Source organism: Peromyscus californicus, unplaced genomic scaffold (genome assembly GCF_007827085.1).
Source record: "Peromyscus californicus insignis strain IS unplaced genomic scaffold, ASM782708v3 Scaffold_10__1_contigs__length_136768540, whole genome shotgun sequence".
NCBI lineage: Eukaryota > Metazoa > Chordata > Mammalia > Rodentia > Cricetidae > Peromyscus > Peromyscus californicus.
The window spans coordinates 59,093,529-59,110,818 of NW_026294391.1; the positions used below are offsets into that span (position 1 = coordinate 59,093,529).

General features: G+C 43.8%; 1 protein-coding gene across 1 annotated transcript; it reads right to left on the bottom strand.

Moving 5' to 3' along the window:
* Positions 1-225: 225 nt before the first annotated feature.
* On the bottom strand, positions 226-1,126 carry LOC128107885 (60S ribosomal protein L29-like). The gene has a single exon (XM_052734231.1). The coding sequence runs from the start codon at positions 1,088-1,090 to the stop codon at positions 635-637; it is 456 nt and encodes a 151-aa protein (XP_052590191.1). The 5' UTR covers positions 1,091-1,126; the 3' UTR covers positions 226-634.
* Positions 1,127-17,290: the final 16,164 nt, after the last annotated feature.

Sequence of the window (17,290 nt, forward strand, 5' to 3'; positions counted from 1 at the left end):
CTATCTATCCTATATTTGTGAGTCTAAGGTTTTATATGTAACTTATCTTTTTATCATAACTAAGGAAATTATAACTATCTAGTCTTCAACTACATCAAAGACCTCAGAAGGATATACTATTACCTGAGAAATAGGAGAAGGATGTAAGCAACTTTCGAGAGTCTTTCAAGAGTAGACAGAGACAGCTGGCAGCCTGGACAGTCATCCAAAGTTCCTCTGTAAAGTTGGGGCACCTGTCTTCAGCCCACAGGCCTAGAGTCTCTCAGTTACTTTTCTCTGTGTCCTGTAGAATGTCTGGCAGTTTCCTCTGAGAAGCAGGAACCTGAAGGACCATTTTGCCAAGCAAAGTTCAATGGTCACCTTCCTATGGGTCCTGCATGTCCAGTCGATACATCATTTTGCAAAGCAGTCCAGGCAATAACAGTTTCTTGCCCAAATGGCTATTTTTGCCAAGAAGAAGATAAGCTCCATATAGAGTGTCTTCATTGCTCATCCTCCTCTCTGAAGTAAATTGGTGCTGCCAGGAGCAGACATGTCTCAATGTCTAGAAAGTCTAAATTTTTTTTTCCTGCCTCAAGTTTATTTGTAAAAACAGCATGGGGTCCTGATCATCTGCAAATAGTGTGTAGGTGTGTTACACCAGTCCATCTGTCTGGCAGACAGGAACCTTTTCTATGGGGCCTTCACAGGGGCATGGGCACCTTTGGGAGCCTGAGCTGGAGCTGAGGCCTCTGCCTTGGTTTGAGCCTTGGGCTTTGTAGCTTCTAATCTGCTTCCCGAGCTTGGGGTGAGCGATGAAAGCGAGATGGCTGAGCTTGCGGCTGGGGCCCTTTGGCATCTTGGGCTTAACCGCCTTGGGCTTCACAAGGGCCTTGATGGCCTCTGCACGCGCACTCACTGCCTTTGCGTTGTTGGCCTGCATCTTCTTCAGGCCTTTCTTGTTGTGCTTCTTGGCAAAGTGCATGTTCCTCAGGAACTTGGGGTCCACCCCCTTAATAGATTCGTATCTTTGTGACCGGGGTTTCTTGATACCATTTCTGTGCCATTTTCGAGATTGGTTGTATGTGGTGTGGTTCTTGGACTTGGCCATGTCAGAACGGTAACCGGTGGCTCAAAAGTCTAAATTTTTTAAACATTTTAAATGTCATATTCTATAGGTCTTTGAAGTGTTTGAAGATTACCTACCTAATTGAATTATATCTATGTATACCTAGAAAACTTAACATGACTATAGGTTTGACTATCATAGAAGACTAATTATTAATCTATATTTTTTAATTATCCATTACAATCTAAATGAGATACATAAACATAATACCTCAAACAAGAGTAGAAATATATATATACAGTATAACAAAATTAAGTTTATGCACAGGCCAGTGGGGTCTTCAATGGGGACTGGAAGGGAGGGCCGGTGAATGAGAGGGACAAGAGACACATAGAATGAGAGCAAGACAGGATGTCTGATCAAGCTCCAAATTTTTATTTTCCTCTTAAGGCATATATAGGCAGGGGCAAAGAGGGATGCAAGCAGGGAGGGGACTTTAATCATGGGTTGTTCAGCCAGCAGGGAATGTTGCTATGGGGATTAGCTATCTATTCTTGCCTAACTGCCTAACTGCAGCGCTGTCACCTGGTTTCTGAGAAGAGGTTCTGGTATTTGTGAGAAGAGGTTCTGGTGCTATGGAGACTTAAGCAAGGCCTAGATCTAGGAAAAGAGGAGAGAAGCCCAAATATGGCAGCATGTGTGTCAAGGGTCGCTTAGGCTTATGGCTCCCGTCAAGTTTAAACTTGTATCAATAAGCTAAAACCCAAAGCAATGTAAAACATTTCTAAACAAGTTGTTGCTCTTTAAAAGTAGGTTCGTTAATCTACCCTTTCATCTTATCATATCTATACTTTCCCCTTTTCATCTTTAGAAAGAGATTGCATTTATAATCAACCTGTTTTAAATAATTTAAATTTAATTGGTTTTGCTCTGTCCCACACCAGAGGGCTCTTCTGATATGAGACTGAAGAATCTCTCAACCTTTTCTTTTAGCAATGTGCTTGGGTTTAGAGAAGGAATGAGCCAATTCCATCTCCAAAGCCAGCTTGGTATATTTGGGAATTTGGGTGTAGCTTCTCATACAACTTCCTGCTGGATGAGGGCACTGTATTCTTATGGGGACACAAAGAAAATTTTAGTATTATGGAGTAGTCCGTGAGACTGTATTGTCTGGGCCAGTTGCCTTGAAACTGTTCTGGATGTTGGATCATCTGGGCCATGGTGTCATCAGAGATCTTTCAGGGGGTCTTGGCTGGTCAAACCTGATGCATCTTAACCTGGAACAAATCTATAGCCTCTTGCTTCCTGTGGAAACAAATGCAGAGCCTCCTTTCCAAAGCAACATATCCTTAGATCCAAATTTTGAAGTCAAGATACCTTTAAAATACATATATTGGCTTAACTCAACAGCTTTTACAATCAAATGTCTTTCTGCAGTTAAAAATCCCAAAGACAGTATAATCCAGACTCTCTGTGTGATTTCCATCTTTACATGGCTTATTTTTTATATTACCTTTACTGTCTCTTTAAAGATTTTATTTTTTAAAACTGTTCCTTTATATAACTCTCTATATTCATTTTCGTCTCTCTTCCAAGCCTACGTATATTTTTACACACACTGTAAACCATTTAAAGTCTTGTTCCATCTGAATCTGCCGTATTGTGAATCTATTGCTTTAAACTACAGCATTACTGTGGGAGCCCGTTCTCGGGTTCCTCGTGGCTTTACCCAGCAGAGGTATGATAGAGGATGATTAGGACCATGGGCCTGAGTGCAGGTGTCTGAGATGGTCTGCACTTGGCTGTGCTGGGGGAGGAGGTCTTTTGCTCCACCCCTTGGCATCTCTATAAATACCCTGGGGCAGAGACAGTCGGGCCGTTGGAATAGGTTCCAGGCCCTCTCGAGGCTATCCTTTATTTTCTATCTGTTTATCTCCACAAGATTCTCCGCAATAAATCCTTCTATCTAATATTTCCTACTGCTCGCACTCAAGAAAACTCTGGGGAGCTGTGGGGTTGGTGGGTAAACACCCCACACATTACTAGGACTGAAATGGCAGCTTTAGCTGCTGGCTCCAACCACCTCAGTTTTCCAACATGGCCATGGTACATTTACCTCCAGCTCTGACTCTGGGAGCCATGTGTACCACCAACTCTCAGAAGCAGTGGGTCTATGCCTCTATTAAAGCAGCGTGTAGCCCAGAAACCTATTTTTTTTAATCTGTACTAGCAAAAGCTATATCCACCATGCAGCACCGTACTGCACAGCTTGGAGACACCTCTGTGTAACATGGCATAGGTCAAGCCTACACTCCACAAAACCTCCATAGAGTAGCTCAAGCCCACATGTGGCAGTGTCTCGCCACCCTCATGAGACATGAAGCAGGAACCTGTTTTTGGCTCTATTTAGAATTGCTTATTAAGTATTCTCAGGTTTCAGGTGGAAACTTGAGCCATTGGGCACCATTTATACCTGAAAGTTTTTCTGTTTCCCGGCTGGCTGGCGGTTGGGACAAATCTCTCTCACCTGCAACTGCAGCTGCTTATAAAATAATCACTCAGAAGTGCTGTGGGATGGTCTGTATGTGCTCTGATTGGTCAATGAATAAAACACTGATTGGCCAGTGGCCAGGCAGGAAGTATAGGGAGGACTAACAGAGAGGAGAATTGAGAGAACAGGAAGGTGGAAGGAAGACACTGCCAGCCGCTGCCGTGACAAGCAGCATGTGAAGATGCCAGTAAGCCACGAGGCAAGGTATAGATTTATAAATATGGATTAATTTAAGCTATAAGAACAGTTAGCAAGAAGCCTGGCACAGCCATACAGTTTGTAAACAATATAAGTCTCTGTGTTTACTTGGTTGGGTCTGAGCGGCTGTGGGACTGGCGGGTGACAGAGATTTGTCCTGACTGTGGGCCAGGCAGGAAAACTCTAGCTACACAGAAGCTTATATTAATTAAAACTGCCTGGCCATTATCTCAGGCCTACCATTAACTGGCTTACATTTAAACTCAGCCCATTTCTGTTAATCTATATGTCACCAAGTGTTCTGCTCCCTGGATGGCAGGCTGGCAACCCAGCTTCTCTTGTCTGCTTATCCTGCCTATACTTGCTGCCTGGCCACTGGCCAATCAGCATTTTATTTATCAACCAATCAGAGCTTTACACATTCACAGCATACAGAGTGACATCACCCATCAGCATAGAGAAAAGGAAAGAAATCTGAAGCAACTTTTCATATACTTTAAATCACTTTCTCAGACCCATACCTTAAATCACTCTCTCAGATCCTTACAACTTAAGCTTTCATATCCTCAGACCTCCTTAGACCTTTATAACTTACATTTACAGACTTTCACAACTAAGCTTTTACAACCTCACACCTTCATGACTTGTATTTACATACCTTAAAACATTTTATTAGACTCTTACAATTTCAGACCTTTATAACTTGGTGATAGGGAAAGGTAGGGGGTTGTATAAAGGAGGTAGGGTTAGTTCACTGACATACATGGTAGATTTGGGTTAGATTCTGTAAAACGTCTTATCTGCTGGGGTGAGAGTCAGGTGTGTTTGGAGAGATGATAGGAGGTATTTAGTATTAAATATTTGATGTAATTAGCTGATACTGCCCTGTGCTGAAGGCGGCTTAGATATGTTGTTATCTGAGTTATGTAGTAGGGTAGCCTGGAGGGAGTGTGGTGAGTGGTAGGGATGAAAGGGCAGTTTGATGGGCTACCATGCTGGCACAATTATTGCCTTTACTGACAATGGCAGGATCAGTCTGATGTGCCTTGTGATGAGTCAAGCCAATTTGAGAGGGTAAAGGAGAAGCCTAGGTGAGGTTATGGATATGTGAAGAGTTAGTAATTGAGTTGTATTTGGTGTCCTTAAATCCTCATTCCTTCCAGATGGCTGAATGTGTTAGCAAGATATGGAAAGCATATTTAGAATCTGTATACACCATTAATGATGTATTTGGAAGGCACTGGTGAGGGCTATTAATTCTGCCTGTTGGTTGGTGTGGAGAGTGGTAAGGAGGTCCCCTCAATGATGGCATTATCTGAGACCACTGCAGATCTTGGAACATGGTGACCATCTGACAGGAAGTAGCTGTCATCTGTATAAAAAGTGTAGGCAGAAGTAGCTAGAGGACCCTCTTGTATGTGAGAGGGATGAGGGAGATTTTCAAGAGTCTCTGGACAGGAGTGAAAAGGGTCTGGAGAATGTTGTAGTAAAGGGCTAAGTATGGAGGGATTGAGGGGAGGACAGGTAAGAGATGTGAGTGATGAGCTTTTAATAAGAGAAAATTGGAGGGATAGAATCTGAGATAGTAGGAGGGATTGGACTCCTTTGTAAATTAGGAGTTAAGAAAGAGAGAGTGGTGGGAATAGATTGTTAGGGGGATCCCAGAATTAATGTTTTAGGATTTAGAGATGAGCAGAGAGGCTGTGGCAAGAGTGTGCAGACAGGGAGGCCAGCCATAAATAGTGTTGTCTAGAAATTTGGAGAGGTAAGTGACAGGGGCAAAGGTCAGAATGGAGAGAGTAGATTCCCTTTGCTAGTGGTGACCAGGAGCCAGAGTTGAAAGCTGAGCCCCAGGGGTCTCAAGTGGACAACAGAGAGGTCTCTGAGAGGGAAGGATCATCACCCAACCCCCTACAAGAGAGGGGCAGGATTTTCAGAAGGTTAGAAACAGACATCGGATTCCAGCAGAGAGGCCACCAAAATTGAAAGGAAAATAAGCTGAGCTGAATGGAATGTACCTGATAGCTGTCTAAGGAAGTTCCACTATGGCCACTGAGGGCTGTGGCAGGATGCATTCTTCCCACCACCACAAGACAGAGTGGGGGGTGGGGCAGGTGCCAGACACTCAGCAATCATCACCCAGTGTCTCAGGGAATGTTTTAGGATGGGAACACTCACCAATTAGCACTGCTGGATGAAGTGAACAGGCACCGGCTGGTCAGCAAAGTGGGAGAACTGGGTTGGGGCTCCTATAGACAGATCTAAGTCATGGTCCATGTCTCAGCAGCAATGTAAGGGGTTGAAACAGCCCCCAGCCCAGTCAGCCATGACACACCCATACACCAAGTTCTCAGCACAAAGGAGATTTGTTATGCAGAGGGGCAAGCAGTAGGGGGTGGGGTCTGCCTCTGGATCCAGTAAAGTCAGACAACAAGCAGCAGCAGTAACAAAGTGTTTTTGTAATAGTCAGTTTTTAAAGAGAAAAGGTAGTGGGGGGATGTGTGTGTGTGTGTGTGTGTGTGTGTGTGTGTGTGTGTGTGTGTCTGCTAGGGTGAGTTGGTAAGTTCTTATTGGACATGTTAGCCAAATAATGAATTTTGATTGTTAGACCTTGGTGTTTAGTCTCAGGAATGAGTCAGTAGCCAGATAAGAGAATAGACCTTGGGGGCTAGCTTTAGGAATCTAATCTATTGGTTAGGAAGGGAGAGAGAAGGGTAAAGGGCAAAACCTGTCAGTGCCATGTTTGCCATGCTTGAACCTGTTAGAGAGCCCTTCAGTGACCTAGATATTGGACAAAGTAGGGGTATTGAACTTACTTGCTATTAGTGGGTTGATATTTTTCTGTGTCTTTAATTCCAGTAGTATACTTTTCAAGATATAGTGTGCACCATAGTTTGGTACATAAATGTTTAGGATAGTAATATCTTCATGGCTAATTGTTTTCTTGATTATAATGAAATGTTATTCTTTATTTCTTCTGATTATTTCTGCTTTGAAGTCTGTTGTATCAGATATTAGGATAGGAATGGTTGCTTGCTTTCAGGACCCTTTTGATTGATGTTGTTGATTGTTTTTGCTCTTTGGGGGGACCCTCCACCCAGCTCCCAAATAAATCACTCACAGAGGCTTATTCTTAATTATGCATGCCCGGCTTTAGCTTGGCCTGTTGCTTGCCAGCTTTTTTTTTAACTTTAAATTATCCTGTCTACCTTTGTCCTTTGGGCTTTTTCCTTTTCTTTTCCTGTATATCTTGCTTTCCTTCTTACTCCGTGGCTTGCTGTGTAGCTGGGTGGCTGGCCCCTGATGTCCTCCTCCTTCTCTGGCTACTTCTCTCCTCCCAGATTTCTCCCTATATATATTCTGTCTGCCTACCAGCCCCGCCTATCCTTTCTCCTGCCTTGTTATTGGGTGTTCAGCTTTTTATGAGACCATCAGATGTTTTAGACAGGCACAGTAACACAGCTTCACAGAGTTAAACAAATGAAACATAAGCAAAAGTAACACACCTTAAAATAATATTCTACAACAAATTGAAGTGCTTTTTCAAGCACTCTTTCACTTTAAGGAACTGCCTATCTTTAAAGGTAAGATGAGTTTCTTGTAGACAAGACATAGATTTTTTTTTCCCTTGATCAAGTAAACTATCACAGAAGCCATTAATCTTTAAAGTTATTGAAAGGTATGTTTTGATTGTAATCATTCTGTTGTTTCTCGGTGGCCTTTTGTCTTTTAGCAGTTTAGCTTGGTTTGTTTTCTTTCTAGCATCTCTTGACTATGTTCACTCCTCTCTTCATCCTGAAGTACTACTCCCTGTATTTTGTTTAGGTTTGGTTTGCTGGATATAAAATTTTTCAGGCTGTTTATATCTGGGAGAATTTTTCTCTTTTTTTTTTTTTTTTGGGTTTTTTTTTTTTTTTTTTTTTTTTTTTTTTCCGAGATAGGGTTTCTCTGTGTAGCTTTGCGCCTTTCCTGGAACTCGCTTTGGTGACCAGGCTGGCCTCGAACTCACAGAGATCCGCCTGGCTCTTCCTCCCGAGTGCTGGGATTAAAGGCATGCGCCACCACTGCAGGGCTGAATTTTTCTCTTTCAATTATGGAAGATATTTTTTCTGGGTACAGTAGTCTAGGTTGTTAGTCCTGGTCTTTTAGAACTTGGAATGTACTCCCTAGGCTCTTCTGGCTTTCACTGAGTTTTCATTGAGAAGTCAGTTGTTGTTCTGATGAGTTTTCCTTTTATGTGATTTGCATTTTTTCTCTTGAAGCTCTCAATTTTTCCTTCTCTGCATAATGGTTTAACTATAATATATCTTTTGGGGTCTTGTGTATTTGTTGTTTTTAAATGCTTCTTTTAGCTACATTCGTAAGTCTTTCCTTGATTTGTGGAAGTTTTCTTCTATGATCTCATTGACTTGGGATTCTTTTTTTTTTTTAATTAATTTTTTTCGTTGGTGTTTTGCCGTGAGTGTTATCCCCTGGAATGGGACATGAGTGTTATCCCCTAGAATGGGAGTTACACACAGTTTTGAGCTGCCATGTGGGTGCTGGGAATTGAACCCAGGTCCCCTGGATGAACAGTCAGTGCTCTTAACCTCTGAGCCATCTCTCCAGCCCCGACTTGGGATTCTTTAACCTCTTCTATTCTTATGATTCGAAGGCTTGGACTTTTCATGGTGTCCTACATTTCTTGCACATTCCTTTCTTGTTTCTATTTTCTTTCATATTCTTTGCCTATTTGTCTAATACTCTATTTTTGAGTCCTGATATGCTATCTTCTGTTTGATTTATTCTACTTGTAAGGCTTTCCCTTGAGTGTTCTAGTTGGGTTATTAAGGTTTTTTTTTCAATTTCATCTTCATTTCAGCTTGACTTCTCTTCAGTATTTCTATCTCTTTGTTGAATTCTGTTTTCAAACCTTGAATTGTCTTCATCATGTCATTTCCATCAACTTTACATTTGTGTTTTCTTGGGCATTGCTCAGGTGTAATTTTTTTCTTCTTAAATTCATTCTGTTTAAATTTATTGAGCTCTTTCTATGTGTCTTCCTAAATTCTTTGATGAAGTTTTTTGTTGTTGTTGATCTTTTAAATTCTGCATTCTGGGATTCAAGATGGCAGCAGCCGAGGTAGTGGAGGCTAAATCTTCAGAGTGTACAATATCTCTTGAACAACTAATAAAAGGCAGGTCTTATGGGAAGATGCTTTTAAAAGTGGTCTCATGACAACTGAACCAATCTTGTAGGAATTCATGAACTTTAGACCGACAGCTGTGGAGCCTGCATGGGACCGGACTAGGCCCTCTGCATACAGGAGACAGTTGTGTAGCTTGGTGTGTTTGAGGGGCCCCTGGCAGTGATGATCAGGATCTATCCCTGGTGCATGAACTGGCTTTTTTGAGCCCATCACCTATGGTGGGACACCTTGCTCAGCCTTGAATCAGGGGGAGAGGCTTGGTCCTGACTCAACTGAGTGTACCAGGCTTCACTGACTCCCCATGGGAGGCCTTACCCTTTTGGAGGAGGGGATGGGGGGTGGGGGGGAAGAAGGCTGGGGGGAACAGGAGGAGGGATGAGAGGCAGATCTGTGGTTGGTATGTAACATGAATAAAAAAAATTCTTAAATAAAAAAGTGGTCTCAGGAAATTGGAAAAAAAAGATGGCACAAGATGGACAGAAGTGAAACCGGAGATGTGGCAGTGGCAATAGGTATGGGACTGCTTTAGACAAAGTAGGGTAGGGTTGGTCTTCAGCCTGCTGTGAAGCTCAGACCAGCAGAGTGGGGTGACCACTTCTGCAGCTCGCACTGCTTGCCCTGCTAGGGGGAGAAGAGTGCTGAACCACAGTGCTGCCTGCAGGCCCGGTAAGCTGACAAGGTGGCCAGTACCAAGGGCAGAATGTGTATAGCAGCCTGGAGCTTGTGCAGATCCTGCCCCTGGATGCACTGCCAAGCTGCAAGATCACCCTGACTCTGGGCAACAACAGGGTGACCAAGATGAGTCTCAGTGATAGTACAATATTTATGGTGCTTCAGAAACCGGAAACCTTGAACCAGACCAATGACTCCTTGCAATAAGTTTTTGCATGTAATGCTGTTTGAGCAAAAAAAAAAAAAAAATACTGTGACACAGCAGTTTGCAATGCCACTTTGATGGGTGAATTGTGATGAAGAGGTGAGAAAGATGGTGAAACAGAGCTGGTAGCATGTGGCAGAGATAGAACAAGAGACCCAGTGGCTGTGACAGGTATGGGAGTGAGGCTGTGGTGGACAAAGGAGCTGAGTAGGGCCAGCAGGGCAGTGTGCAGCAGCCTGGAGCTCACAAAGGCTCTGCCCCCAAACACGATGCCCAGCTGCCTGATCACTCTGGCTCTGAGCAACAACAAGATACCTGAGATGAAAAATGGCTCATTTTCTGGATTAAGCCTTCTTGAAAGACCCTCAAGTACAGATACTGCTGCTGCAGCCTGTGTTGATGTCCATGATCTCTGCTGCCAATGGAGGCCATGCTAGTGTTTGTGGTCTGTGATGCTGCTGGAGGCCGTGCTCATGCCTGTGGTTTGTGCTGCCACTGGAGGCCATGTTGGTGCCTGTGATCCATGTTGCCACAGGAAGCCATATAGAAGCCCAAGATCCATGTTGCTGCTGGCTGTTATGGACCTATGCTTCTTTTGCAGTGGTATGGATGACTGCAGACTCATAGTTGAGAATGAGAGACGTTGAAGGCTACTGTGACACACACACCCCAAATAAACAGTCTAGACAGGAAGCCATTGAAGAGAACTCTTAAAAATTGTGATAGAGATGCTGAAGTGCAGCTCTTCACGGTTCATCGCGGCGATATTTTATTTGTGCTGAAATGTGATGTTTTATTTGTATATTAATAAATAAAGTTTGCCTAGAGATCAGAGGGCATAGTCAGTCATAAACAGAAGTCAGGCCCTGGTAGCACGTACCCTTAATCTGATCACATGGCAAGCAGAGTCTTTGTGTGTTCAAGGACACAGCCAAGTGTGGTGACACACACCTTTAATCCTAATACCAACCATAGAGACCTAGAGGTCTGTATAGACAGGCAGTGACAAGGAAGTGATGTGGCTGGGCTTAGAGCCAATGATAAGGCAGAACAGCAAGGCAATAAAGGCACAGGTTAGATAGGAAGAGTCTCTCTTGGGAAGCTACAGTGAGGTGGTAAGCTAAGGTTAGTTGGCGGCTATTGCTCTGATCTCTATGGCTTGCACTCCTGTATTTGGCTCTGTGTTTCTTATTTAATAAGACTGTTTAGAAATTTGTCTACAGTTGATGGCTTCTGGAGGGAGTAAGGTAGGGAAGGACTTGGTTATCTTTTTTTTCTTTAATTTTTAGCACATATATGTGCATATGTTTATGTTTACACATAAACAGACACACACATACACACACATTCCTAAATATATAAATACAATATGTTTAGTCTATATAATATTACTTGCATGTATGTTTTCAGAGCTGACAGACTCAGTTATCTTTAATGGGCTGGCCACTGGGAGTTTTACCATGCTCCAGTGAGTATATGGGCAACACAAATTGGACTTGGTGCATTTATTTTCTTTTTTGGAGGGAGGGCACAAGGGTGGGATGGTGGACCTGGGATGAATAAGAAGTGTGGTCAGTATGCATTGTACAAAATTCCCAAATAATTAATAAAATATTATGTTAGAAAAACAAAACATTCTACATCCTGGTTCATCTAAGTAATTCCCACTAGAGAACATTTCTGTAGGACTGATGGGTTTGGGAAGGGTAAATACTGACTTGTCTTACATATTGTTTGTATATTTGGAATGCAATTTGAGCAAGTGCACTTCTTTTATTAGTTCTGTGTCTGATATGGGCACACCAGGATGAAACAGATCACAGGATCTGTGGGCCAAGATGGGCCTGAAGGTTGCATATGGCTTACATAGTATGAAGTTAGGCAGAAAAGGGGATGGGTTGGAGTGTAGGATGTGCATCCTGATCCAAGCATGGAGTTTGGGGGTAGATCTGGAGTTTTGAGATGGTGCATGGAAGGGAGGGTCAGGTGGAGTCATCTGCCTAGATCCTGGCACAAGGTGTGCAAGACTGGCTAGGCAGAGAGGTCAGATGGGCATGTGAGGGACCTTTTAGGCTGTGGGCAGGCAGCATGGGTAGTGGCCAAAACCTGTAGGTTGCAGGCAGTGCAAGTAGGGGTAGCCATACTAAGCTGGAATATTAGGTATGAGACCCAGTGTTGTTTAAAAAATAATAAGCAGTGCTGTTTACTGGGCAGAAAGGTCATGAGGCACAAGCCATGACAAAACCCAATATCAGAGCTTCATTGGGTCGTAGGGACAAAATAACAAGGCCTGGGGAAGAAGCACATGCAGAGAACAGAGAAAGAGAGAGATAGAGATAGTGGCAGCAGGAGAGAACAGAGAGGAGAGAGGAAGAGTCTGTGCCTGGCTTTTTAAGGATTCCCATGCGCTTGTGCAGGTGGGCTTACAGAGCTACCCCACACATGCACTGATTGTGTGACCATACCATACACACATAATCACCAGTGCACAATGATAACCTAAGATGCAAGACCCCTTGCTTAACTCCTGAACTGCACATGTGCCGTCATGCAGCTGGAGTGGCAGCAGAATCCTAACATTCCGGACTTTTTGCTTATTATAAAAAAAAAAGTGGGTGAACAGGAATAGGGGCGTTGTTTCTCCCAGAAAAACTGCTTCCAGCTGACTTGATGGGTGTTGGTTGACTCTTGGGGGGTAGGGAAGGGGGTTTCTGAAGTAGACAGGCATCCTGGGATAGTGGGCTGTCGTCTGCTGCCTTGGGAATCATCTGACAAGGTGATGTCCAGGTGGATTCAGGCCAGTTCCAGAGCTCACTGACATGTCCAGGTGGATTTTCTGGAGCTCAGAAAAATTTTGAACATATTAAGAAGCAGCCATGAGAAAATTAAAGTCTTTGACTAGTGACCATTGTAGTGTTTAGTACTCTGCTTATATTGGTTAGTGTTGATGAGAGAGAGAGAGAGAGAGAGAGAGAGAGAGAGAGAGAGAGAGAGAGAGAGAGAGAGAGAGATTGGAACACGTTTTAAATTTTTACCTGAGATAAGCTTTATCAGAGACAGATTATTTTAAGGCACCCGTTTCCTTTATTAGTTGAGCATCCAGGAGACACAGGTGATCAATTGTTGAGAGCATTTAACAGTAATAGATGGTTATATTAAAGTCTGTTTTTGTAGAGCCCAGACCCTTTTGGGTCTGGGGATGCAAATACCCTTTAACTGTTACTGTTCCTTACCAACTGGGTTTATCTGATAGTCCTTGGACTCCAGCTCTATGGTGATCCTGTAACAATTAGCTGAATAGTTAATTAGAAGAGGGAACCAGGAAGAGAAAAGCTTGTGGGGTGAGACCTCATCTCTCTGGAATTGGGGACAAGGCAGTGGATCCTGATGTCCTCTGGAACTTGAGAGAGAGCAGGACCTTGTCTGTGTCACTGTGCATGAGGAGCAGAAGCACTTCTGACCAGTCTGGAGTGAGGCACATGGAGGGAGCAAATGAAATGAAAGCTCCTACCTTAACTGGAAAATCTCTTCCCATTAAGTAACCCTGAAAGTATAATTAAGTCTGGTGAGGTGGGTAAGGCTTGTCCCCCTACCCCAACAATAGGGAAATGAGAAGGAAAGGTGGGACCCCAAAACTCCCTCAGGACTAAGTGGCTCATTGTCCAACAGGAAGGAAACGGATCAACCCCATGCTGCATTCTGGGTTCCCTGTGAGACCGTGGCCAAGCCTAGGAGGTCTGCTGGAGGTCTTAGTTTGATGTCCCCACACCGCTGGGTGCCCAGGGGCAGTCAGCTGACCAGTGATATCTCTAGGTGGCACTTTGAACAAGGCTCAATTGATGGCCCAGCAGGGCATGCACTAGCCTGCATGGCCTTCTAAAACAGGGACCTGGAAGTCTTTATGCAGCTGCTCAGATAGCATGCGCCAGCATTTGGCAATTCTGTTCATGGGCTTTCTCATCTCTCCCATGGTACAACTTAAGTGCTACAGCTGAAACTTCTGCCTGTGGGGTCAGAAGCCTTGCTCTCCAGATGCTTAAATTTTAGCCCTAATGTCAGGGAGCTCTGGGAGACAAGAGATGGATTTTATTCCATGTCTTGAATTTTTTTTGATAGTTTGCTGGCTGGAGGACAGCTTTAGGAAGACCTGCCAAGAGGCAGGCTGTAAACTGATCTCTGGCTAGAGAGCCATCTGGGTCATTATGATCCCCATGTGGGTCCTAATTGTAAACTTATTTGCATGCATCCTAGCCTGCTTCTAGACCTGTCCATACTTAGTGGCCCGCCCAGTACCGGAGAACAGAGTGGAGAACAGATAAGATAAGGTTCTTTAGAGTCAGAGATTCCTTAGGTTCAGGAATGCAAGTGGGCAGGAGAGAGAGAATTAGAAAGAGAGGGTTTAGAGCTTAGGTAAAATCGGTGGGGATAAGGTAACTCTTCATTTGCCCGTTCACTGGCAGAAGTTAGATAATTCCTGTGAAATATCAGGGTTTAAGCAGCTGTTACACGGCCAAATTTATTGATATCTGGGGATATTTAAGGCATTTCTCAAGGGAAGAGTGGAGCCAAGAGGAGGAAGCCTCCATGTCCCATGACTGCAGCCAAGAGAAAAAAGTAAAAAATTAAAATAACAAATGGGATCCAGGCTCCTATCTTGGGTGTCCCCAGGATAGGTAGTCTATGGACTGACACAAGTTACCCGAACCACCATCAAGGAAGGGGCAAGGGCTGAGAGCATATGCAGCATGAGGACTCCCCAGGAGTCCAGACAGCAGTCAATACTTCATCAAGAGAGAATGTGTCATTGCTTGTGCAGCTCGAGACACACCCCCTGGGGGGTCCAACGTGAAAAATATATCTCAGGCTATAGTCACGGGAAATGGCAAGGGACTCACCAATCTTGGTGGGGTATGTGTTGTGTGGAGTGGTCCCAGTGGCTGGGCAAATGAAAAAAGTGGAACAGGCAGTCACAGGTCCAATAAACCTCGGTACAGGGTCCTGGACACAGAGCCCTGGACACAGAGTGCCGCAAGAGCCTGTCTCATCATGGCACCAATGTTGTTTTAAAAATGATAAGCAGCGCTGGTTACTGGGCAGAAAGGTCATGAGGCATGAGCCATGACAAAACCCAGTATCAGAGCTTCATTAGGAGGAGGGGGAACAAAAGAACCAGGCCTAGGGAAGAAGCATGTGCAGAGAACAGAGAGAGAGAGAGAGAGAGAGAGAGAGAGAGAGAGAGAGAGAAGGCAGGAGAGAACAGAGAGGAGAGGAGGAGTCTGTGTCTGGCTTTTTAAGGATTCCCATGCACATGTGCAGGTGGGCTTACAGAGCTACGCCATGCATGCTCTGATTGCATGGCCATGCTGTTATGTAATCACCAGCACGAACTGATGACATAAAATGAAAGACCCCTTGCTTAGCTCCTGAACCGCACATGCATGGTCATGCACCTGGAGTGGTGGCAGAATCCTAACACCCAGGCTAGATCTTGGGATTTGGAGAGGTTTTATGAAGGGAAGATTAAGCAGACTCTCCCAACAAGGCCATGGGACAAGATTTACAGGATGTGGCTGGGCAGAGAGGTTGAATGTGGCATGCAAGGGGCTTGTTGGTTGTGAGTAGGAAGTGTAGGTCATGTCTGGAGCCTGGAAGTTGAGGGTGGCACAAAGCAGTAGTGCTCAGACTAGGCTTGGACACTGGTTGTTGGGTCCAGGCTAGATATGGGATGTGGATAGAGTGGAGGGAAGCATCAGGCAGACTCACCTAGATAGACCTTGGTGCAAGATGCAAAGAATCTGGTTTTGCAGAGAGGAGAGAGATGGTATACAAGGACCCTGTAGGTTGTGGGCAGGTGGTGTGGGTACTGCTTGGAGCCCGGAAGTTGGGGGTTGCATCAGCAGGGGTGAACATAATAGGCTAGGGCTTCAACTATCTTTCTTTCATACCTCAGGCCTAACTGCCCAGGGATGCCACAACACATAATGGGCTGAACTTCCTACATCAATCATTAATTAAGAAAATGTCCCACAGATACACCCACAGGCCAATATGATGGAGGCAGTTTCTCAGCTGAGGTTCCCTCTTCCCAAGTGACTCTAGTTTGTGTCAAGTTAATGAAAACTAAACAGCACAGTTGTCTTCACTTACAAGTGCTACCAAACATTTAAAGAAAAGCATTCTCCTAGAAAGTGAAGAAACCCCAGATAGGTGCATATCTGTAATCCTTGCACTCTGGATGCTTAAGGCAGAAAAAGCATGGATTCAAGGCAAGTCTGGACTACAGAGTGAAGGACAGTAAAAAGGAAGGAAAACTCCTTAATGTGCTTTATGAAGGCAGTGTAAAACAGATACCAAAACAGTAAACATAACTTATGAGAAAATAAAATGGCAGATCAGTATCCCTTTAAAATGTTGGCATTAAAATCTTCATCAAGTAGTAGCAAATTAAATTCAGCAACCATTAAAAGAGTATACAAGGACTAGCTAGGTGACTCAGAGGTTAGGAGCAATCATGAAGAATGGAATGTAGATATCAGCACTCATGTAACAAGTCAGGCATCCAGTGTATGCCTATAACCCCATAACTGAAGCAAACAGACACAGCATTGCTGGCACTGACTAGCTTTTAGACTAGCAGAGAAAATGTGAGCCCTGTATTTGGGAGGGACCCATCCTCCAAAGAATATGTGGGGAGTGATAGAAGAGGATGCTCTTCCGGCCTCCACATAAACACTTGCACACAAATGCACACAAATGCACACACACACACACACACACACACACACACACACACACACACACCCCTTAATACAAATAAATAGAAGAAAAAAATTAAATATCATATACCACTAACTAATGAGACCCATTCCTATAATAGAGAGATGATTCAATATGTATTAATTAACCAAGATAGGATATCAGATGGACAGTGAAAAACAAAACTCACATCATCTCAGTAGAAGCAGAAAGAGTCCTTCACAATACTCAACACATTTTCATAATAAAAACACCCAATAAACTAATATAAGTATGTTAAATATATTATGAAAAGCATACAGCTAACACGTTCAACAATGAGAGATGACAAGCTTTTCTTTTAACACCAGGAAGGACAGTTATGTTACTTTCACTACTTTAAGTCAACATGATATTAGGGTTTTAGTTAAAATAGTTAGGTAGATCATCAGAAAAGTATCCTCCTACAGCAGATGTGAACAAATACTGAGGCCAGATGTGGAGAGAGAAAGAGAGAGAGAGAGAGAGAGAGAGAGAGAGAGAGAGAGAGAGAGAGAGAGAGAGAGAGACAGAGACAGACAGAGAGACAGAGAGAGACAGAGAGAGAGACAGAGAGAGACAGAGAGAGAGACAGAGAGAGAGAGAGAGAGAGAGAGAGAGAGAGAGAGAGAGAGAGAGAGAGAGAGAGAGAG